Source organism: Saccopteryx bilineata, chromosome X (genome assembly GCF_036850765.1).
Source record: "Saccopteryx bilineata isolate mSacBil1 chromosome X, mSacBil1_pri_phased_curated, whole genome shotgun sequence".
Lineage (NCBI taxonomy): Eukaryota > Metazoa > Chordata > Mammalia > Chiroptera > Emballonuridae > Saccopteryx > Saccopteryx bilineata.
The window spans coordinates 11,773,537-11,798,657 of NC_089502.1; the positions used below are offsets into that span (position 1 = coordinate 11,773,537).

Here is a 25,121-nt window from a genome sequence, read left to right on the forward strand (position 1 = left end):
GAAACAACCAAAAAGCCCTTCAATAGAAGACTGGATAAAGAAGATGTGGCACATATACACTATGGAATACTACTCAGCCATAAGAAATCATGACATCAGATCATTTACAGCAAAATGGTGGGATCTTGATAACATTATAAGGAGTGAAATAAGTAAATCAGAAAAAAACAAGAACTACATGATTCCATACATTGGTGGAACATAAAAATGAGACTAAGAGACATGGACAAGAGTGTGGTGGTTACCAAGGGTGGGGGGGGAGGGAGGACATGGGAGGGACGGAGGGAGAGAGTTAGGGGGAGGGGGAGGGGCACAGAGAACTAGATAGAGGGTGACGGAGGACAATCTGACTTTGGGCGAGGGGTTTGCAACATAATTTGATGACAAAATAACCTAGACATGTTTTCTTTGAATATATGTACCCTGCTTTATTAATGTCATCCCATTACCATTAATAAAAATTTATTAAAAAAAAAAGAAATGTTACATAAGTAACACATCTTTATGAAAAATAACTGATTTCCAAAGCTGAAAATATAGTGACATTGTTTTACATTTTCTAAATCTCTTTGATATATGGTTTCACGGACGACAGATGGATTCTCACATCAGATTCTGCATCTGATCTGTTTTAATATGTTATTTTGATTGAAGTATATGAGGAAAATCTGCTTCACATAAACATATATTTAGAAAAAGGAGGACCTTGGGGACCTTCTAAATGGGTCACGAGCTCCACCAGTATCTTCATGCTACACTTTAAGATTAGCTGTTCTCTAATCTTAAAAGATAGTCTCTAGATTGTACAGTACTCATCTTGTGGTGCAATAAATGCGAGCTCTGGCCTAACCTCCTCTCCCTTCAACCCATCCCAGCTGCATATATAGCAGTTAAAGTTTTATGTGTTTCATATAATGGAGTTATTGGAAATTGTTTTTGGAAAAGATGGCCCAATTTTTAAAAAGTGTTTGAAATCCACCCATCAAAATCTTAGGTTACTAAAGTTCTAAGGATTTGAACTAAGGTACTGGTATCATTGAGTTCCTTCCCCAAGGCTTCCTCTTCCTTAATAATGTGAATTCACTGGCTTTGAGGAAAGGCTTGTGAGATCATACCTCAACTCTTCTCAGGTAGTGGCATGTCATCTTGACCATGACAGTTTTGCTCAGGAAAATAGCATCATACAGTTTAAAAGATAAAATGCCACTTCTGAATGGAGCTGACCTGCTCTAGGTATGATAAAGACTGGAGGAAGAGTAGATTCAGTGTTTGTCAAGCTGTCTGATCACTGGGGGAGAGAGACAAGGCAATAAAGTCCGGTTTCAATGATATACTTAGATATTGTCATCTTTAGAGCTAGAAATTCATCATTATTATCTATTTCCTAGATTTAAGTCACATCTTTACTCTAGGGGACAAGATCCAGTGTCAAATATAACAGGATCCAAGTGCCGTCACAACACACTGATGCTTCTATCAACTTCTTGTCTAATAGAGAAGACTGTGGTGTTTTTTTTCCTTGCTGCCAAAGTCATTATTGATTTAATGTCATTTCCTTCATAAAATCACTTCTTGGGTTTTGCTAGGTTTAGTTAATAGCTAAGAATGCTCTCCTCCTTATTCTCTTGTGGGAAAGATGCTGTGTATCTCACTGACATGGGTCAGGGGACAGTTTTACAATCCTGCTGACCTGCCTACTTTCCCCTTCAGGTTGTGAGATCGAGTGGAAGCATTCTCATGGTGGTGATGGTGGATTGTATCTCTGTTCTCATTTGCTTTGTTTTTTCCACCAGCATAAACATTAATTAAAATGCCCAAACCTTAATGCCCAACATTAGTGTCAATCATTTGGGCTAATTGGTTGTCTCTAATTTAATGAAACTCTTTTGTGGAAGTAAAAAGTAAAATGGAATCTGTGAGCAAAATTGGAACCTTCGTTTTTTGATCTTGGGAATGTAAAATGGTGCACATGTTATGGAAAATGGTTTGGTAGTTCCTCAAAAAGTTAAACATAGAATTATCAAATTATTCTGCAATTCTACTCTTAGTATATACCTAAGAAAACATATGTCCACACAAAAACATCTACATAACAAAGTTATGTTATTAAGATAATAAAAAAGCAAAGTCAACCCAAATACCTATCAACAGATCAATAGATAAGCAAAATATGATGTGCCCATATGATGGTATATTATTCAGCTGTAAAAAAAGGATTGAAGTGCTGATACATTCTACCACATGGATAAACTTTAAAAAGTTTATGCTAAGTGAAAGAAGACAGACAAAAAACCATGTAATATATGATTCTAGTCATATGAATTATCGAGAATAAGTAAGTTCATAGAGACAAAAACAAATTGGTGGTTGCCAGGAGATGAGGAGAAGGGGAAAAAAGAGTGACTGCTTAATGGGTATGAAGTTTCCTTTTGGGTGTGGTGAAAATGTTTTGGAAGTAGGTAGAGATAGTTTGTTGCACACATGTGAATATACTAAATTCCACTGAAATGTATAATTTAAAATGGCTAATTTCACTTAAAAATGCAAAAACAACAAACAAAAAACGTGATTCGTGGCCACTGCCTTCTGTTGAGCTAGTTCTCTCATGAATGTTTGTGGGATCAAGAACCCAGTCCAGGACTGTGAACTTTTCTAGAGTGGAAAATGGTCTTGCCATAACTTGTCAGTAGTTACAGTAGTTACGCCCTGTGGAGCTACTATATATGTACGTGATTTTACACACTGTTCTTCTCACTGTGTTTGCTCATGGAAGGCAAGACCATGTCTTGCTCATCCTTGTATTTCAAGTGCCTTAGCCCATTCCTGGCACATAGGAGACATTCAGTAGATGTTTGTTGAGTAAATGATTAGATGTGTTTGTTGCATCTTTTTATTCATCTCCATGTTCCCCCATGGTGCTAATAATTGAACAAACATAACAGATGTTCAGGACAGAACTGTGAACTTGATGGAAGGGGACGTCAATTTTTAGTTGCATTTTATTTTTAAATATTTTGAATGAGCATAATATATAATAATGGAACATTATTTGGCCATGAAAATAAATGCAGTACTGATGAATGGTATAACATGGATGAACTTTGAAAATGTTATGCTTAGTTAGAAGAACCATATATAAAATGTAACATATTATATGATTCAATTTACTTAAAATGTCAGAAATAAGAAAACCCATAGAAAGACAAAGTAAATCAGTGGTGGTCAGGGTCTAGGATGAATAAGAGTATAATGGTGGTGGCAGCTAAAGTGTATTGGATTTCTTTTTTAGGTAATGAAAATGCTCTGAATTTTACTATGGTGATGATTGTCCCTATCTATATGAACATACTAACAACCACTGAGTTGTATACTATAATATGTGAATTGTATGGTATATGAATTATATCTCAATGAAGCTGTTAGAATTTTAGATATATGTAAGAGGAGTAAATAATAAACTTTGAGTCAAAGAGAGGTGTGCCTTTGTTTTGGGAGATATCTTCATCCAAAATTTAAAATAACTGCCTTGATGCATTCAAAGGTTTCTCTAGAGAAAGATTCCTTTACATTGAGCTTCCCTTATAGCAGTAACTCATGTGGGTTTCTAGATCACTACCTGCCTTACAAGGGGTTGGGGCAGAGTAGCTTAAAACCAGGGTATGAAGGGTAATTGCCAACTGTCTAGCAGTAGCAGATTGATTAGAATGTATGTCAGTGGAAAACCAGGATTCATTTTACACAAACCCAGCTTTCTGGTGATTTCTCAACTGCTTGTAGGATATACATTGCCCACTTCCCCACACCCATATTGATTGGGAGGAATGAATAGCAGCCTAATAATGTTCCAGTTGGGCAATTAGCAATTCAGCAAGTCCAGTTTCAAATAAGCAATTCCAAATTCTGCCTTCTACTTCTGGGACTGTTCTCACTACTTTAATTCCTGTCAGAAGAGACATCAATCTGTGGTTCTGGGGCTACCAAAGTGGAGCTGAGGTAGAACTCCTTGAGGGGATTTGTATGTGGAGATCAGCATTGCCTAGTGCTGGATACAGACTTCAGCTGTAATCCCTTGTGTTCAGATACCAGAAAATGCCAACAGCATCATGTCATTTAGCTTACACCTTGGCTGCCATGGTTAGTGGCTTCTTAGTTCCCAGGTGGTCAGCCTCAGCAGTCTGAGGTTTCACCACCACTTCCTGTTTGAGGAGGGGGATTACAAAGCCTTCAGTGGTTATGAGGGAATTGATAAGCTCTTCTTTTGCCTCCCTGTTTTCCTAGGTTCCTAAACCAAGGGTGCTTCTGGGAAGCTGAGAACCAGGCATCGACCAAGGCCAAGGCTTTGTTAGATGTGTTTTGTTTTTTTTTAAATTTTAATTTATTTATTTAAAATTTTTTTTAATTCATTTTAGAGAAGAGAGACCAAGAGAGAGAGAGAGAGAGAGAGAGAGAGAGAGAGAGAGAGAGGGAGAAAGTGGGGGAAGAGCAGGAAGCATCAACTCCCATATATGCCTTGCCCCAGTAAGCCCAGAGTTTTGAACTGGTGACCTCAGTGTTCCAGGTCGACGCTTTATCCACTGCGCTACCACAGGTCAGGCCTGCTAGGTGTGTTTTTACAGACAAAGACTCATCCCATTTTTATCACAATTCCAAAGATGAATACATAATAACTCACTTGTAACTTAGAAGGGGCTACTTTTTTTGTGACAGAGACAGAGAAAGGGACAGACAGACAGGAAAGGAGAGAGCTGAGATGCATTAATTATTCATTGTGGCACCTTACTTGTTCATTGATTGCTTTCTCACATGTGCCTTGACTGGGGGTGCTACAGCAGAGCAAGTGATTCTTTGCCCAGGCCAGTGACTTTGGGCTCAAGCCGGCAAACTTGGGTTTCAAGCCAGCGACCTTTGGGCTCAAGCTAGTGACCACGGGACCATGTCTATGATCCCATGCTCAAGCCAGTGACCCTGTGCTCAAGCTGGTGAGGCTGTGCTCAAGCCAGCAACCTCGGAGTTCCCAACCTGAGTCTTCCACATCATAGTTCGACGTTCTGTCACCTGTGCCACCACCTGGTCAGGCATAAGGGGCTACTTTCTATTTAGGTGATGGTCACAGAGAAATTCAAGACCCAGAACTTAGCTAAGGCAAAAAACACAAAGGCTTTGGAATCAAATCAACCTACAAATTCCATTCTCTACATAATAGCTGCAAGACCCTGAGCAAGTTGCTTCCTCTCTCTGAGGTTCTTTCCTTGTCTGTACAGGAGTTAGGAAGAGCATCTTACAACGTTATTGTTTTTATTAAACAACAAAGATGAGTCCTTATGCTTGAATCTCTGCTGCTAGCTTCTACCTGGCCTTTTTATGTTCATCTTTATAGCATATATTGCTGCATTAATTTTTTTGTAGAAGACCCTGGCACTTTTTAAAACCTTAAAATGAAAGTCATGAGGTCAAAGAGATGGTTATGTCCCTAATATGAACTGACTTTGTGACCTTGGACACCTCCCTTTCTCTCTCAGGGCCTGAAAAATGCAAAGGTTGTACATAATGGTGTCTAAGGGAACCTTCTGATTTTGATAGTTTTTTTTTTCCAACTAAGTCAAAGTCAAATTGTAAACACCGTGACTCACCATGCTTGAGGATGGACTCCATAATTTTGCAATCACAGCTCTTTCTCAAGCAAACAATTGTCCTCTAACCACTATAATTACATGGGTCTCCTTGGCATGTGGCATGTATCCTCCCTTTATACAGTTTTTTCTTGGTCATTTTGCCTTGGACTTTCTGGATCATGTTCCTGTGTAATCCAATCACAGGTTTCTATAGATAATAAATATAGGTAAAACTTCAAGAAGTACCCCTTACTTTCCCTTAGAGAGAGAGAGAAAGAGTGGGGGGAAAAGAGATTGAGACACAGAGAGAGAGAAACTCAATTGGCCTGCTAACTTCCTTTTCTCTACAAGCTCCTAGCCTACCCACTGCCACCTGATTTAGGTCCTAGAGAAGCAGCATAGCTGTAGTGAAGATTTACAGCAGTTTTTATTTTCAAATGAGCTACTACCACTCTTTCTTGTGTATTCAAGTGCTTGGCACTCATAGCCTGCAAATTTATCCTAGAAATCACAATGTAAAATGGTCCCATGAGAACTTAGAAGAGAGGTACACAAGGAGTCACTTCAGAGCAGTGTGCAGGCATATACAGTAACAAACACTAGAATACAGTCTTAGTTCTAAGTGCAGGTGTTACATGCACAGAGAGATTATATACAGTGACCCTTCCCACATTAGTGCTTAATGGTGACATGGCACACAGTACAATGGGGAAGACATAAAATTCAAAGCCAGGGAATATTGAATTGTCCCATCTCAGCACCTTAACTTACTAGTTGTGTGACCTTGAGCAAGTTATTCTTTGATTCTCACCTGATTTACCTGTAAAATAAGAAAAATTATGTCCACCTCACAGGTACAGTACAAGTTACTGGCTAATGACTTTTGGGTGCTGGCCTCCTATAACTGTAGATTTGCATTATTAGTTCTTAGAGTCCCTCTAGGCCTTGGTTTTCTCATCTATGCAATGAGTAAATATTTTATTCAGAATGAAATAATTCCTATAAACTGTATGGTGCCAAGAATAAAGTAAGCACTCATTAAATGTTAGCTAATAGTATGATTGTTATTGTCTGTAATTTAGCTATAATTCCCAATAATTCTAGAAAAGATATTCTGTGTACTCCTTCAGATGATTTGGCAATTTTGGCTTGTACTTTGACCTGGTTTTAGAACCTCAGGTAACACATGAACCTGAGAATCTTGCAAAAAGGTGGAGACAGTTTTCCTCATGAAACAAAGGCTTTGACCTAACAATGGGGCCATATATATATATATATATATATATATATATATATATATATATATATGTATATATATATATTTACATTGAATGGTGTCAAAAGCTCATAATATTTTGAATTGATCATGAATTTCTCAAAAAAACCCACATACATCAATAGAAGCAAATGTAAATTCAATGATGAGTATTACATCAGCCCCCAAAAAATAACTATTAAGAAGGGGTCTAAAACACAGCCCTAGATCTTTTGATTTGTCACATTGGCAGAGACTCACAAGCGATGTGTGGGCAAGAACAACAGTGGCTTGAAATATTTTAAGTGAAGTCTATTATATAAATGTTTTACTTACTTGCTTGCCACTTAGATATTTGGAAACGTCTGGACAGAGAGAGGATTTTACTAAAACTGGGCACTGGTGGGAGGTGGTTGGACGGGCCAGTTTAGTAATGACTACAGGAAACAGACAAACTACTTAGAGAAGATACCTGCAACTGAGAATTGACTGACTCACAAATAGATAAGAAAACATTATTTGATGGAAGGAGACTTGACTTGGAATAGGGAACACAAAATATAATATACAGATAAGGTATTATAGAATTGTACACCTGAAACCTATATAATTTTATTAATCAATGTTATCCCAATGCATTCAATTAAAAAACAGCTTTTGAATAGGCTGTTATGCCATTTTCCTCAGCAGGTCTACCTTGTTTTCAAAATGTGTTTGGTGTTTTGGCAATACAGGGCCAGTTATTAGGCATTTTTTCTCAGAGTGAAAAGAATGTAAGAATCAATGGTTTTTACCATGGTATGCATTAAAAGTGCATTAAAGCAGAAAATGTGAGAGAGAAGTTTAGGAAAATGTATTCACAATTTAACAGCTACTAGAAAGGACGAATTTTAAATCCTTAAGGTCTTTTACGGTTATTTTCCCAGTCTTTTTCAGTCATTGCTCAATGAATTGTTTTGAAGTATTATGTCTGGAGGAGCAGATGCCTGTTTGCCTGCTACCCTTCAGAAAATTCTGGTGGACACAGGGTAGGTAGGGTGTTGTCCTGGCTCTGCCACTGATGGTGTTCTGTGATCTGTGGCAGGCACATTCTTACCCCCACAGTGTCTTGAAATCTAGAAAAGGTTGGACAAAACTAATTAATAGTCTGTAAAAGAACAGAAGATGACATCTCAGAGTCTGTGGTTGATGATTGCAGAAATACATTTTAGTATCAGATGTGACTCCTACTTTGCATGCTGGGCACTGGCTAAAATGACTCAGGCATGCCCATGTCACTGAGGAGCCAGTGGAAGGTCTAAATATGTAATTGGAAGAGTGGACCACTGAAGACAAACTTGCCGAATCTGCCCTGGCTCCAAAGTCTCCTAGAGCAATGCAAAAGCATTTATTTCTAGGCCTATTATTTGTAAGAACCCAGGCTATACTTCATAGGAAATTTTCCTGACTGAATCAAATTCTTGTAAAAAACTTAGAATGTTAAAAGAACAGAGGCACCTTTGGAAAAGTACCTTTATCAACATCCTGATTGTATGATAGGGAAACTGAGTGCCATCTTCCCATTTGAGAATGGGTTTGTCCAGAGCCAGTCACACAGCAGAGTTGGCAGGAGGACCTCAGTCTTGTGACTTCCAGGCTTCTTTCTTTCACCTTGAGCTGTATTTGTCTCTCCTTAATCACATTAATTCTAGGGAATAAAAAATCAGCAGTTAACTATTAAGCAAATGTTTTTGGCATAACAAAAATAACTCTGTGTTATATATTGTGTATTGTATTATACATATTGTATTTAGGTGGTATATATGGAGAGATGTGAAATCAAATCCATATCAAAGATATCCTCTCTAAATGTCATAGGACTGGAAATTGAACCATTAAAAGGTAATTTCTGTAAGTCTAGAAGACCGTGTAGTCTTAAGATGAACTTGCCCAAAGACAGTATAGAATTGAAATTCTAGTCAGCTGGAAGGAAAAGTAGGCCTGGAGAATGGTCTGGAAGCCAGGTTTAGGATTTGGGGCAAAATATACACTTTAAAAGGAGCAGTCAAGGCAAACTCAGGAGACCTCACAGTTGTGCCAAAGGCAGACTATAAGGAGCTTCCCCCTCTTTAAGAGTACACACAATTTCTGGTAGGCTCGGCATAATATAAGGAAGAAAGCAGAGCAGTCAGATAGTAGAAATATCCATGTTGGGAGATGCTCCTCTCCATATCAATGAATGTGATTGCTTTCAGTGTAGCCTTTGACATACAGGTAGGTGTCTTTGATACTGGTTTCAAAAACTGATTCTGTTCCCAGTGTAGAAACAACGGGCTGCTAGCTTTGACCCAGGCCTGCCATAGACTCACTCTACTTCTGGACAATTCTTTTCTTTTTCTTCTTCTCTACATAAAAATAATCATGTATAAAAGTTATTGAGTCCTGACCCTGGGCCTTGTAGTCGGCTACAGGTTTATCATGCATGATTCTACCTAATCCTCACAACCACCTTGTGGGGCACACATTGGCATGTTTACACAGGTTGTTTACATTTGATTTCTGTTCTGATTGAGTTAGCTTCTGTTCTGACTGGTTAGTGCCCCTGTCGTATTAGTTGTTAAATATGTTGACTATCATTACTGGTACAGGTACTATACTTTGTCTCCATTTTGTAAATAAGGAAATCAAGGTTGAGAAGTTATGGAACCTTACCAATGTCATACAATTAGTAAATGAAAGAATCTGGATTAGAACCCAGTTTGTGTGACTTCTGGGCTGGCCCCATACCACTTCTCAGGCATGCATGTGAAGAAAAAGCTAAGGCTAAGCATTTTAACAATTTGCAAATAAAGTAGACAATTAGCATTTTTGCCTGGGGCCTTAAGAATCATCCAAGCCTTTAGTCTGGCATCTCCATTTCCCTCCACCTGTTTGAACATTGCAGACCTGAAACCCCTTCCCCATTCAGAAGACCAGATTTAACATGCAGAATAATTTTTCTTCACAAACTTACAGGATAGAATACATATACTGTATTTGCTTTCAGAGACTAACCAAGGGTATGGCCTGAGAGAAAAAAGGGGGTGACAGTTTATTAAACTGCAGTATAATATCTCAGACAATGATGAGGGTAGAAAGGCATCCTAAGTGGGGAGAAGGTGGCCAATCAAGGGCCAGTAACTCTTAAGTGTAGGAGTTGGGGAGAGTGTGGGCAAACCAAACCAGTGTCAGAAATCAGAGAAGGTGAATGGGGCATTTCTTTGGCAACTCTGGAACAGTGGTAGGTAATTGGCTCCAACAGAGAATATTATTATGTGCCACAGATTTGCAATCAAACCAAACCAGTGTTTGTGTCTTTTTTTTAAGCCACCCTTCGCAAAATATGAGCACTACGTAACCTTTATTTGAGAATGTGTAGCTGTGAAGGTCTCTGCTGATTGACAGCAATCACCAACAGGCTCCTGGTAGATGAAGAAGTTGCATGAGCAAAAGTAGAAATGGGGAGCAAGAGTCAATTGTTCATCACTTAGATTTTCCTAATACAGTACAATTATTTAAGTTTCCTTGTGTTACTTTTCCATCCCAAAGAACCAGCCACTCTATATTTCAAATAAGCAAAGCTGAGCCCTGGACAGAATGATGATCTGCTTGCATTTCAACTTAGTTATTATTGTTTTGGATATATTCATAAGCTCAGAATGTTGGGCTCTGGATTCTATGAACTTTTTAAATGACATGTTTTGCTGAGAAAATAACTAGAGATGACTATACTTTTAACTAACTTGGCACTGAAATAAAAGACAAAGCTATTAGAGAATTACAAAATATTGGAACGGGAGAATTTTTAGAAATCCCTCATTTCATGTCTCCCTGAGTGAATAAGGAAGAGAATATGCCTGAGATCAAATGAGTCATTGGGAAAACCAGGAATAGAAACCATGGATCCTGATTTTTAGGCAGGGGTTCTGAGATTTTTACATCATCCTTTTTCCCTAGGTTTTGATTTAGACCCTTAATATCAAAGTGAATAGATAGCTTCACTTTTACTTCTGAATCACTAAGCACCTGGACTGAAAACATAAATGCCATGAGATAGATGTCATCATTTGAGGTTTTGGGGCTCCCGGGGCTCCCATGTCTTCCTTAATTCCCGTTTGGTTCCAATGACATATATGTATTACCTTCATTTTCATATTTTCCTTTCCATGTTAATTTGACATTTAGGCAGTATCTACTACTTGAAGTATATTTAACATCTTCTTGAACCTTGGCCCAGAGGAAGGTTATCCCTATTGTTTCTTCTTCAGTCAGACTCTGTGTACCAGACATGAAAACCACAGCTCTTTTTGTCCACTAACTCCTGTTGCTTTCCCAGAATGTGGCTTGCTGAGGGATGATGAAGGCAATCTCAGAGTGTCATCTGGGCTAGCAGTTGCAGAACACTATGGAATCTTGCGGGAAATTTTCTGTTGGGATGTGGGACTTTAGTATTACCAAAGCTTCCAAGAGACTTCTTGTTTTTTTACAGCATTTCAATGTGCACCTACCTAGAGTCTTACAGACAGCAAATGGTCCATCTATAAAGAAATCTGACTCATCACCTTGTGGGAGGCTTTTCACAAGGAGAAATCATAAATAGAAACAATGTTATTTTAATAAGAAAAAGAATTGTTTGAAATACAAATGTTCAATCTTATGCCATTCGATATGTTCTTCACACATAAACAGAGAAATAAAATAAGGAGAAACTCTTTCTGAGAGTTAATAACATACAGTATATTTCTGTGGAAATTTTTTTCCAAGCAGATGGACTTAAAAAATCTTCCACAAGATTGTAAACTCTGTGAAGACAGGAATTTGTGTCTGTTATTTTCACTGCTATACACTCAATACCTTTAACAATGTCGGTTGCATAATAAACAATTTTTGTAAGGTGATTTTTTATATTTGATATATAACATTGTATAAATTTAAGGTGTACAATATTTTAATTAATGCATTTGTATGTTTAAATATGATTGGCATTGTAGTGCTATTTAGCACCTCTATCACATTATGTAACTATAATTTCTTTTTATTAAATGGTCTTTTTAAAAGATTCCATTTAAGATCCTGTTTAAAGTGTGTGTGCATGTATAAAATGGGTTCATAAAGTTAATTCATATTTTTAATCAGCATTCCTCTCTCTCTCTCTCTTTTTTTTAAACTTTTTACCCATGGCCTTTGGTTTATTGCTGATGACTGCTCACTCTTTTGGTTGATGCCCTTGTAACATCTTTCTGGTTCACCACTGAATATTCTGCCTGGACAACCTGGACTCTCAGGTAAGACAAAGAACTTCTAAATATGTCCTCATTGCAATCATTAAACAAACTTTAATAAGCAGTTGAGAAGTTTACATAGAAATTAAAAAAATAATTTCAAGGAGATATTTCCTTTTAAATAGAGTTAAATTTTGTATTTTCCCCATATAAATCAATTACACACATTTTTATATAATTTGAAGATTTCTGTTAGTACAGCAAGATTAAAATTATGGTTTTAGAGAGTGATACATATGTGAATTTGCAATTTTCTAGTACTAAGAATCAACACATAGCTTTATTTTTTCTTGTTTTTTTATTTCTTTTATTTACTCTAAGTTATAATGTTCTTTATTCAAGAGACCAAGTGCAATGGAAGGGGTACTAGCCTCTCTTCACTATGTAGAGAAACTAAGTTATGAGGTAGGTCAGAAAACTTTAGATTACTTGTTTCTTATGGAACTAATATAAGAGAAGTACATAAGGCCCTGGATGGTAAGTCAGCTAATAGGGTTGTTTTGTCTAATGAATCTGGCATCAGGGTTCACCAACTCTATCACTTTAGTTGTTCATAACACTTGCTTCTGTGGCATTCTTATCAACTCACAGAACCACGGAAGTGGGGCTTAGCCACACTGGGAACAAATTTTAAGAATCTTATATTGTTTCTCAAATGATGATGCAAGGCTCTGCTGCTATAATGATATTAAAAGTCTCTTACCTCATTTCTAAAGCCTACAGGCAAATTAATGTAAAGAAACACTTCTCCCAGGAAAACGTATGGGACATTTAATTTATTTTGGCACAAAAGTGTTATTACATTATATTATCCCTTGCTTAATATAAAACAAAAGCTAACTGAGCCTTTTGAACTCTCAAATTAGCAATTGACCCATGCACAACTATACAGACTCTACTAATATCAGAAATTCACACAGTTGAATTAGTGTTTTTTGACTCTTAAGACATATATTACAAAAACATTTTTTTAATGGAGATACACATACCTTACTTTGATGAATGTTTTTTTATATATCACTTTCTGTATGCTTTGAATTTTCATCTTCTTTTTAAAAAACATCAGCAAAGTCTAATCATTCTTTTTTTCTTTTTCTTTTGTTATTTATGTTTTATATATTTCTGATAATACAAAACAAAAATCCCTGAAAATTTTTTAGGTACTTTCAGGCATTTCTATTTTAGTGATGCCGTAGCATCTGGTTCAGTTTGGTTTATGGTTTAATGACTTGTTTTTTGCTTAGACGGCCATCATTTTGGTGAAAGGGAATGGAATTAACATGACTGTGCAGTAGATCTGTCATTCTCAGCCCATAATAGTTCCAACAGTCTGTTTTTTAGTGCTGCCCTTTTCAGGACTCTGATTCATAATCTCCCCACTACTTCAGAGGAACTAAATGGGGACCTGGTTCCTTGTGGGGTTGGAAGCTGAAAAAAATATGCTATTAAAGCAAACTAAAACACTTTTATTTTAACTTCTTTCTTACCAAACTCTTGCTAGTGCTTGGTTTCACTGTTCCTTTAACAGGTGGAGGATTTTTCAGATTCTAAATGAGATGAGGTAAGTTGCAATGTATTTTTAGTTTAACTGAACCCAAGTAAATTAGAATAAATAGACTCTGCAGTTGTCTATTAGTTTAATTTCAATACAATGTATAGGTAGGCAAATTCTTTTCATGATAGAGAGATGATGATGATGATGATAGATAGATAGATAGATAGATAGATAGATAGATAGATAGATGATAGATTTTGTTTTATATATATATATGTATATATATGCATACACACATATATTTTTATTATTATTATTATTATTATTATTATTATTATTATTTTACTTAAAAGAGCTGAAACTATCCAGGCATGTATGTAGTCTCAGACATGTATAGCAAACCTAGTTCAGAAATAAGATGGCTGTTCAAGCTCAGCACCCCAGATGGTTGGTGAGTAGATCAATAGCTCCATTTGATCCATCTGCTGAAATAAGATGACACAGTGAAGTGTATTGTACAGAAGGCCCCACCACCAATAACATCTTCTTCATAGTGCTTCAGGCACACCTGCCTGTTGTTAACCTGGACGGTGGTTTAGAGACCCAACTAGGTCAGCATTTTATTGAAGGGAAATCAATTGTTTGAAAAATATCACAGTTTTTCAAGTATGTAAATACACGGGGAGGTAAAAGTAAGTTTACAGTTGTGAGTACACAAAACACAGTTTATTCCTATATTATTATTATTATTATTATTGTAGTATTTTCCATATGAACAACTGTAAACCTACTTTTGCCCCACTCTGTATTCAGACTTGCAAGGTGGAGTGATCCTGTAAGCCAGGGACCTTCATGATATGAACTCTGCATTAGAGCAAATCTAATGAAACAGAAGAAAGTTCTTAACTGTGAGAGTGGAGGTTATTGAGATTGCTCCAGGTTAGTGCCTTTGCAACAACTATGTGCCACAAGCTATTCAATCCTACCATGGCTGAAGAGACTTTGAAAATCATAAGCCATTTTATAAGTATGTGCTGTAGTTGCTTGGCACATTGTTTTCTAAGATCACAATGCTCACCAGTACTGTATTTGGTTTATTGTAAGCTCATCGGGTCCAGAAATATTTACCAGTATTCCTTCTTTCTCTTCTTATCCACCTACATTCCATCCTGTGCTCCTTGGTCCAATAGGTTAGCAAGAGCAAAGGCTGGAGCCTTGGGATTCCTCCACTAAGGCAGATCCTCATTAGAATACAATAGATGGGCCATTACTTAGATATCCAGTTTAGCTTTCAGTAGCTGAGCTTCTATATTCTCACAAGGGCCTCAGTTGGTTTATTTCACAACTGAGAATATTAAATTCAGTTTTTAATTCTATAGTCAGATTATAATTCATTGAGGTAAATTGGTATGGACACCTAGACACCTAGTAACACAATATTAGTAAGAAAGTGTATTTAAAAATCATAAACTGAATGTATCATGCTAGCAAGAGTACTAGATTCTGCTACTAACTACTGGCGGGATTTCGCTTAAATATCTCAGTTGTAAGTGTTGATTTTCTTATTTGTAAAATAAAACAGTGGATGACTGATAAGATACTGGTCGACAACTTAAGGACTGTTATTCCAAAAACTGCTTTCATGGAAGACATATTAAGAATTTAGTTTTGTTTTTGCTTTAAAATTTACTACATGATCAAAACATCTCTCTACAACAGTTTTGCTATATAACAGAGCAAATCTTGACCTACTCCATTTTTATTATGGTGCTGATTGATTCCAGCAGAAATGATTATCAGAACAATTTATACCTGGACTTAGTTTGAGAGAAAGGAAGAAAGGGGTACCGATAGTGAGATGGAAAGGAAATAGCTTTGGTAAATGTTGATGGGGCCATTTTTAGTTCTGGTGGACTGAATGATATATGAAAACTCTTTGCAAGGCTAGCACATTTTAGTAAAGCAACAGTTCATTCGATAATCCCCATTCTGCATGCATTTTTATAAAGATAAAGAGTATGGATATATATGCCTCTTAATTAAAAAATTGCATAAATGTTGCCTAGTATTTACTTCTCTGAATGGATTTTGTAATTCAAAGGGGAAAGGGAACAATCATTGGAAGACAGCTCAAATGATTTGTTATTGCTACACATATGCACAATTAACAGTAATACTAATTGTTTGAAAACAGAACCTGTCTTTTTCTATAGATAGCAAAAACATTAATTGCCAGAGCCTTTGTCACTCTCTCTTACTCTCTCTTTTTTTCCCTATAACCAGCTGTATCATAAGGTCTGCAGTTGGTTATAACCAAATTATTTGTCTGGATTTTCTGTTTATCATTTTGTGATAGAGTTTCCAATTTTCTGTTTAAGTTAGCAATCAGTGTCTTGAACAAAGACTATTTTTTTAAATTAAATTTTACTAGTAGACCTCTATAAATTTCAGGAATTAAAAGATGCTGACATATTATCAACCAGTTCTGCTGCTGCATTTACATTTTACTTCATATTCTATATCTTTTATTTTTTATTAATTTTAATGCAGTGACAATGATAAATCAGGGTACATATGTTCAGAGAAAACATTTCCAGATTATTTTGACATTTGATTATGTTGCATAAACCTCACCCAAAGTCAAATTGTCTTCCATCACATTCTATCTGGTTTTCTTTGTGCCTCTCCCCTCTCCCCGCTCCCCTGGAAAACATCACACTCTTGTCCATGTCTCTGAGTCTCATTTTTATGTCCCATCTATCTATGTAATCATATAGTCCTTAATTTTTTCTGATTTACTTATTTCAGTCAATATAATGTTATCAAGTTCCATCCATGTTGTTGTAAATGATCCGATGTCATCATTTCTTCTGGCTGAGTAGTATTCCATAGTATATATGTATCAAAGCTTTTTAATCCACTTGTCCACTGACGGACACTTGGGCTGTTTCCAGATCTTCACTATTGTGAACAATGCTGCCATAAACATGGGGGTGCATTTCTCCTTTTGGAACAGTGCTATGGTGTTCTTAGGGTATATTCCTAACAGTGGTATAGCTAGGTCAAAAGGCAATTCAATTTTTAATTTCTTGAGGAATCTCCATACTGTTTTCCACAGTGGCTGCACCAGTCTGCATTCCCACCAGCAGTGCAGGAGGGTTCCCTTTTCTCCACATCCTCCCCAGCACTTATTCTGTGTTGTTTTGTTGATGAGAGTCATTCTGACTGGTGTGAGGTGATATCTCATTGTGGTTTAATTTGCATTTCTCTAATGATTAGTGATGTTGAGCATTTTTTCATCTGTCTATTGGCCATCTGTATGTCCTCTTTGGAGAAGTGTCTATTCATTTATTTTGCCCATTTTTTGATTGGATTGTTTGTCTTCCTGGTGTTGAGATTTACAAGTTCTCTATAAAATTTGGTTATTAACCCCTTATCAGATGTATTGTTGAATATGTTCTCCTATTGTGTAGATTGTCTTTTTATTCTGTTCTTATTGTCGTTGGCTGTGCAAAAGCTTTTTAATTTGATATAGTCCCAATTGTTTATCCTGTCTTTTATTTCGCTTGCCCGTGGAGATAAATCAGCAGTTATATTCCTGTGAGAGATGTCGGAGAGCATACTGCCTATGTTTTCACTAAGATGCTTATGGTTTCACGGCTTACATTTAAGTCTTTTTATCCATTTTGAGTTTATTTTTGTGAATGCTGTAAGTTGGTGGTCTAGTTTCATTTTTTTTTTTTTGCAGGTAGATTTCCAATTTTCCCAACAACATTAATTGAAGAGGCTGTCTCTACTCCATTGTATGATCTTACCTCCTTTGTCAAATACCAGTTGTCCATAAAGGTGTGGGTTTATTTCTGAATTCTCTGTTCTGTTCCATTGATCTATATGCCTGCTCTTTTGCAAGTACCAAGCTGTTTTGAGTACAATGGCCTTGTAGTATAACTTGATATCAGGAAGTATGATACCTCCCACTATATTCTTCCTTTTCAAGATTGTTGAGGCTATTTGTGTTCTTTTTTGTTCCATATAAATTTTTGGAATATGTGTTCTCTATCTTTAAAGTATGTCATTGGTATTTTAATTGGTATTTCATTGAATTTATAAATTGCTTTGGTTAATATAGACATTTTAATGATGTTTATTCTTCGTAACCATGAGCACTATTTATGCTTCCATTTGTTTGTATCTTCCTTGATTTCTTTTATCAATGTTTTATAATTTTCCGAGTACAAGTCTTTAATCTCCTTGGTTAAATTGACTCCTAGGTACTTTATTTTTTTGCTTGCAATAGAAAAGGGGATTGTTTCCTTAATTTCTCTTTCTGACAGTGTATATAAATGGTGTATAAAAATGTGGAAGGATCAACCCCTCTCCCAGCTATGGCTACCTCCAACACTGGATGAGTCTGCTTCTCAGGTCATCCCATGCATTCCTCTGACCCTCACCATCTGACTCTCTTTCCCCCCTTTCCTTTTCGAAGACAAGCCCTTCAGCACACCTCATTCCCAGGTCTCCAGGCAAGTGGCTGTGAGTGGTATTTTCTGCTTTTTTCCTTGAAGTGATAGCCATTCTGGGTTCTCAGCCTCACCCCCACTTTGTTCCTATAAGCAGGAGAGACCCGGTGCTCCTTGGCGTTCCCTACCAGGCTCGGTGTCCCTATTTCTTTGCTCCTTGGTTTTTGAGAACTGTTCTTGTGGTCCAGAGTTGGTTTTTCACACTGATTGTTCCTAAATTAATTTGTAATCCAGTTTGGTGGTGTGAGCTGGGAGTCTGTGCATCTGCCTACTCTGCTGCCATCTTCAGGTCTCTCAATATTCTATATTTTTAAAATAATTGGTATTAGACCTTCATATGATAGACATAGAAAGTCAAGGCTAGAGGTCTTTAAGGTCATCTTGTCAAATTATTTCACTTTTCAGATGAGTTTGATTGTCAGTAATTTGAATACCAGTAATAACCACAAAATTAATGATGTCTCATTTCTTTTAACTTTTGAAACAATTGGAAACTATTGTAGTAAATATATTTGAATTATAACTGGATGTTTTGGAATCAAATAACTTCAACTTGTTTTTGAGAAAAACTGAATCAGATTTCTTTAAATATGACTTCAGAAAATTTCCCTAAACATAGCCATAACATTGATGGTACATAGGAGAAAGAAGATGCCCTATGCAAAGCACTCAACAGTAGGAGACACAGGCAATAGTTGTTCTTTTACCTATCTACATAACTAATATCAGCATAGTGGAAGTGCTACTTTTAAAACTGAGAGTATGAACTTTTTAAGAAAAACTGTCCTCCTGCTGCAATTTTGTAGCAGTGTAACTTTGAGTAATTTATTTAACCTTTGTGGGCTTTCTTCACATGCAAAATGTAGATGTCTTACAGAGTTGCTGCAAGGATTAAATTGAAACCAAGCATATTAATTGCTTAGCATGGTTCTTAGCACAGTCAATAAATAGCAATAGATATTACTCTGTCATTGGCTGGCACACCCAGTACCTGTCTCACTCAATATTAATGTTTTATCTTATGGTGGTTTGGAGTACATGCATATACACCAGCACACATCCATATACGCATACACATATATGAGTCCATAAGGATGACATAAGGAAAACTGCTTTCCCAAAGTTTATCTATGACTATTGTGTTTTAAAGTCCAGTGGTTTTTCCTCTGTCCTCAGTCTTCTTGAAACTTTTGGAAGTTCTGGCACTTCTGCACATTTTCTCTTGCTTGAAATCATTCATATTTATCTTGGTTCACCTATCTTCTTCACAACACTTAATTTTCCTTTGTTGGGATCTCTTTTTGCACACACACACACACACACACACACGTATGCACACACACCCTCTCCTTTCGTTGTTTACATAGAGCAATTTCCAAGGTTCTGTCATTGATCTGCTTCTCTTCTCTTGCTATGTTCACATTCTGGGTAATTTTATCTCCTCACATAGCTTCACCTTTCACCTCTACACTAGTGATTCCCAAATTGACCTCTCCAATCCTTAACTCATTCAGCTCCAGGCTGACTCCAGTTTCCAATTGCCTACTGAGCTTCTCCAGGACAAGATATCTGAGGAGATTGCATTGTAGTCTGGTTTTTGTCATCCTATATCAGGAATGCAGATGTGGGAATGTAGCTTCAAGAAGTACTAAGAGTTGAAAACAAGGAGGAAGTGCTGGGAATTGTTAGTCTGAGCAGAAATGAAAGTAGTTTAACTTAGGAGAGTTGGTTAAAATGAGCTTTTAAGGGGACACATGACAAGTAAACTGTGAGTTTCTGTTATTATTAACTGGAAATATAAATTTGCACTTAAACTTAAAAGGTGTGCTTTTTTTCTGGGGAAGAGGAAAAAGATTCCCCAGTGAATACTGAATTAAATTTGTTGGTCCGTTTCAGGGAAATGTTAATTAAAATGGACTTTCTTAGGACAATTTGTATAGTTAATCTTTTTTTATTATAATTTTATTTTTTTAATGGGGCGACATCAATAAATCAGGTTACATATATTCAAAGATCAACAAGTCCAGGTTATCTTGTCTTTCAATTATGTTGCATACCCATCACCCAAAGTCAGATTGTCCTCTGTCACCTTCTATCTAGTTCTCTTTGTGCCCCTCTCCCTCCCCCTTTACCTCTCCCTCTCCCCCCTCGCCCCGTAACGACCACACTCTTACCAATGTCTCTTAGTTTCACTTTTATGTCCCACCTACGTATGGAATAATGCAGTTCCTGGTTTTTTCTGATTTACTTATCTCACTTAGAATAATGTTATCAAGATCCCACCATTTTGCAGTAAATAATCCGATGTCATCATTTCTTATGGCTGAATAGTAGTCCATAGTCTATATGTGCCACATCATCTTTATCCAGTCGTCTATTGACGGGCTTTTTGGTTGTTTCCATGTCCTGGCCACTGAGAACAATGCTGCAATGAACATGGGGCTGCATGTGTCTTTACATATCAATGTTTCTGAGTTTTTGAGGTATATATCCAGTAGAGGGATTGCTGGGTCATAAGGTAGTTCTATTTTCAGTTTTTTGAGGAACCACCAAAATTTCTTCCATAATGGTTGTACTACTTTACATTCCCACCAACAGTGTATGAGGGTTCCTTTTTCTCCACAGCCTCTCCAACATTTGCTATTACCTGTCTTGTTAATAATAGCTAATCTAACAGGTGTGAGGTGGTATCTCATTGCAGTTTTGATTTGCATTTCTCTAATAACTAAAGAAGATGAGCATCTTTTCATATATCTTTTGGCCATTTGTATTTCTTCCTGGGAGAAGTGTCTGTTCATGTCCTCTTCCCATTTTTTTTTATTGGATTATTTGTTTGTTTGTTGTTGAGTTTTATGAGTTCTTTGTATATTTTGGATATTAGGCCCTTATCTGAGCTGTTGTTTGAAAATATCATTTCCCATTTAGTTGGCTGTCTGTTTATTTTGTTATCAGTTTCTCTTTCTGAGCAAAAACTTCTTAGTCTGATGTAGTCCCATTCGTTAATTTTTGCCTTCACTTCTCTTGCCATTGGAGTCAAATTCATAAAATGCTCTTTAAAACCCAGGTCCATGAGTTTACTACCTATGTCTTCTTCTATGTACTTTATTGTTTCAGGTCTTATGTTTAGATCTTTGATCCATGTTGAGGTAATTTTAGTACAGGGGGACAAACTGTAGTCCAGTTTCATTCTTTTGCATGTGGCTTTCCAGTTTTCCCAGCACCATTTATTAAAGAGGCTTTCTTTTCTCCATTGTATGTTTTTAGCCCCTTTATCAAAAATTATTTGACTATTTATATGTGGTTTTATTTCTGGACTTTCTATTCTGTTCCATTGGTCTGAGTGTCTATTTTTCTGCCAATACCATGCTGTTTTGATTGTCTTGGCCCTATAATAGAGTTTGAAGTCAGGTATTGTAATGCCCCCAGCTTCATTCTATTTCTTTAGGATTGCTTTGGCTGTTCGGGGTTTTTTATAGTTCCATATAAATCTGATGATTTTTTGCTCTATTTCTTTAAAAAATATCATTGGAATTTTGATGGGAATGACATTAAATTTGTATATTGCTTTGGGTAATATAGCCATCTTGATTATATTTATTCTTCCTAACCAAGAACAAGAAATATTCTTCCATCTCATTATATCTTTCTTGATTTTTCTTAACAATGGTTTATAGTTTTCATTATATAAGTCCTTTACATTCTTTGTTAGGTTTATTCCTAAGTATTTTATTTTTTTTGTTGCAATTGTGAAGGGGATTATTCTTTTGAGTTCATTCTCAGTTGTTTCATTGTTGGCATAAAGAAAGGCTATTGACTTCTGTATGTTAATTTTGTATCCTGCAACCTTACTGTATTGGCTTATTGTTTCTAGTAGTCTTTTTGTGGATTCTTTGGGGTTTTCGATGTATAGGATCATATCATCTGCAAAAAGTGATACCTTTACTTCTTCTTTTTCGATATGGATACCTTTTATTTCTTTGTCTTGTCTGATTGCTCTGGCTAGAACCTCTAGAACCACATTAAATAACAGTGGAGAGAGTGGACAACCCTGTCTTGTTCCTGATTTAAGGGAGAAAGCCTTCAGTTTAGTGCCATTTAGTATGATGTTAGCTGATGGTTTATCATATATGGCCTTTATCACGTTGAGATATTTTCTTTTTTTTTTTTTTTTTTTTTTTTTTTTTTTTTTTTTTTTTTTTACAGAGGCAGAGATAGACAGGGACAGACAGACAGGAACAGAGAAAGATGAGAAGCATCAATCATCAGTTTCTCGTTGTGCGTTGCGACTTCTTAGTTGTTCATTGATTGCTTTCTCACATGTGCCTTGACCGTGGGCCTTCAGCAGACCGAGTAACCCCTTGCTGGAGCCAGCGACCTTGGGTTCAAGCTGGCGAGCTCTTTGCTCAAGCCAGATGAGCCCGCGCGGGACCTCGGAGTCTCGAACCTGGGTACTTCCGCATCCCAGTCCGACGCTCTATCCACTGCGCCACCGCCTGGTCAGGCGAGATATTTTCTTTCTATACCCATTTTGTTGAGAGTCTTAAACATAAAATTGTGTTGTATTTTATCAAAAGCCTTTTCTGCGTCTATTGATAAGATCATGTGGTTTTTGTTCTTTTTTTTTTGTTGATATGGTGTATAATGTTAACCGTTTTACATATGTTGCACCATCCTTGAGATTCTGGGATGAATCCCACTTGATCATGATGTATTATTTTTTTAATATGTTGTTGTATTCGATTTGCTAGTATTTTGTTTAGTATTTCAGCATCTGTATTCATTAAAGATATTGGTCTGTAGTTTTCTTTTTTTGTGCCATCCTTGCCTGGTTTTGGTATGAGGGTTATGTTGGCCTCATAAAATGTGTTTGGAAGTATTGCTTCTTCTTCAATTTTTTGGAAGACTTTGAGTAGAATAGGAACCAAGTCTTCTTTGAATGTTTGATAAAATTCGCTGGTATAGCCGTCAGGGCCTGGACTTTTATTTTTGGGGAGGTTTTTAATGGTTTTTTTTATTTCTTCTCTACTAATACGTCTATTTAGGCTTTCTGCTTCTTCTTGCCTCAGTCTAGGAAGGTTGTATTGTTCTAGGAATTTATCCATTTGTTCTAGGTTGTTGAATTTAGTGGCATAAAGTTTTTCATAGTATTCTACAATAATTCTTTGTATATCTATGGTGTTCATTGTGATTTCTCCTCTTTCATTTTGGATTTTGTTTATATGAGTTCTTTCTCTTTTTTCCTTGGTAAGTCTTGCCAAGGGTTTGTCAATTTTATTGGTCTTTTCAAAGAACCAGCTCTTTGTTCTATTAATTTTTTCTATAGTTTTACTGCTCTCTATTTCATTTATTTCTGCTCTGATTTTTATTATCTCCTTTCTTCGGCTGGTTTTGGGTTGTCTTTGTTCTTCTTTTTCTAGTTCCTTAAGGTGGGAAGTTATGTGATTCACTTGGGCTCTCTCTTGTTTGTTCATATAGGTCTGAAGTGATATGAACTTCCCTCTTATCACTGCTTTTGCTGCATCCCATAGACTGTGATATGTCGTATTGTCATTTTCATTAGTCTGTATATATCTTTTGATCTCTGCACTTATTTCTTCTTTGACCCATTCATTTTTTAAAAGTATGTTGTTTAGTTTCCACATTTTTGTGGGATTTTTTTCCTCCTTTTTGCAGTTGAATTCTAGTTTCAAGGCTTTATGATCAGAAAATATGCTTGGTACAACTTCGATTTTTCTGAATTTGCTGATGTTGTTTTTGTGGCCCAACATATGGTCAGTTCTTGAGAATGATCCATGTACACTGGAGAAAAATGTATACTCAGTCACTTTGGGATGAAATGTCCTGTAGATGTCTATCATATCCAGGTGCTCTAGTGTTTTGTTTAAGGCCACTATATCTTTGTTGATTCTCTGTTTGGATGACCGATCTAGAGCCGTCAGCGGTGTATTGAGGTCTCCAAGTATGATTGTATTTTTGTCAGTTTTTGTTTTAAGGTCAATAAGTAGCTGTCTTATATATTTTGGTGCTCCTTGGTTTGGTGCATATATATTAAGAATTGTTATGTCTTCTTGATTCAGTGTCCCCTTAGCCATTATGAAATTGCCATTTTTGTCTCTGAGTACTTTTGCTGTCTTGTGGTCTGCATTATCAGACATCAGTATTGCTACGCTTGCTTTTTTTTGGATGTTATTTGCTTGGTGTATTGTTTTCCAGCCTTTCACTTTGAATTTGTTTTTATCCTTGTTACTTAGATGAGTTTCCTGAGGCAGCATACAGTTGAATTTTCTTTTTTAATCCATTCTGCTACTCTGTGCCTTTTTATTGGTGAGTTTAATTCGTTTACATTTAGTGTAATTATTGACACTTGTGACATAACTATTGTCATTTTATAGATTGCTTTCTGTTAGTTTTGTGTCTTGTTTGATCCTCCTCTTTCGTTTTTCTATCTTTTGTTATTATTTGGTTGTATTCCGTACATCTTTCCACTGTTGCTATCTTTTTTATCTCATGTGCTTCTGTGGTGGTTTTTTCAATGGTGGTTACCTTTAGGTAATAAAAAGGGTTCCTACCCTGTTCATTGTAGTGCACTATTTTGTGAGTACTTTTGCACTCCATCGTCCTTTGCTACTGTTAATCTCCATCCTCTCCCCCGTTTCTTTTTGTTGTTGTCACAGTTTAAATTTGGTTTTATTGTGTTCTTCTTGGAGCTTTTACTTCTGGCTTTATTTTTTTTTCTTTGTATCTGATTGGAGAACCTCCTTTAGTAATTCCTGGAGTGGGGGTTTTCTGATGATGAATTCCCTCATCTTTTCTGTATCTGTGAATGTTTTTATTTCTCCTTCATATTTGAAGGATAGCTTTGATGGGTATAGTATTCATGGCTCAAAGTTCCTCTCTTTCAGGACTTTAAATATTGGGTCCACTCTCTTCTAGCTTGTA

At 36.5% G+C, this 25,121-nt stretch overlaps 1 protein-coding gene across 3 annotated transcripts in view; it reads left to right on the forward strand.

The window, feature by feature from the left end:
• The window catches only part of HS6ST2 (heparan sulfate 6-O-sulfotransferase 2), a 421,534-nt gene that overhangs the window by 276,944 nt on the left and 119,469 nt on the right, over nt 1-25,121 (forward strand). For 2 of the 3 annotated variants that reach the window (XM_066249551.1, XM_066249552.1), the window contains exon 3: nt 13,696-13,728. The exons of the other annotated variant lie outside the window; for it this stretch is intronic. In XM_066249551.1, the coding sequence (XP_066105648.1) occupies nt 13,696-13,728 (33 nt within the window). The remainder of the gene's footprint in view (nt 1-13,695; nt 13,729-25,121) is intronic. 3 annotated transcript variants of the gene reach the window in all.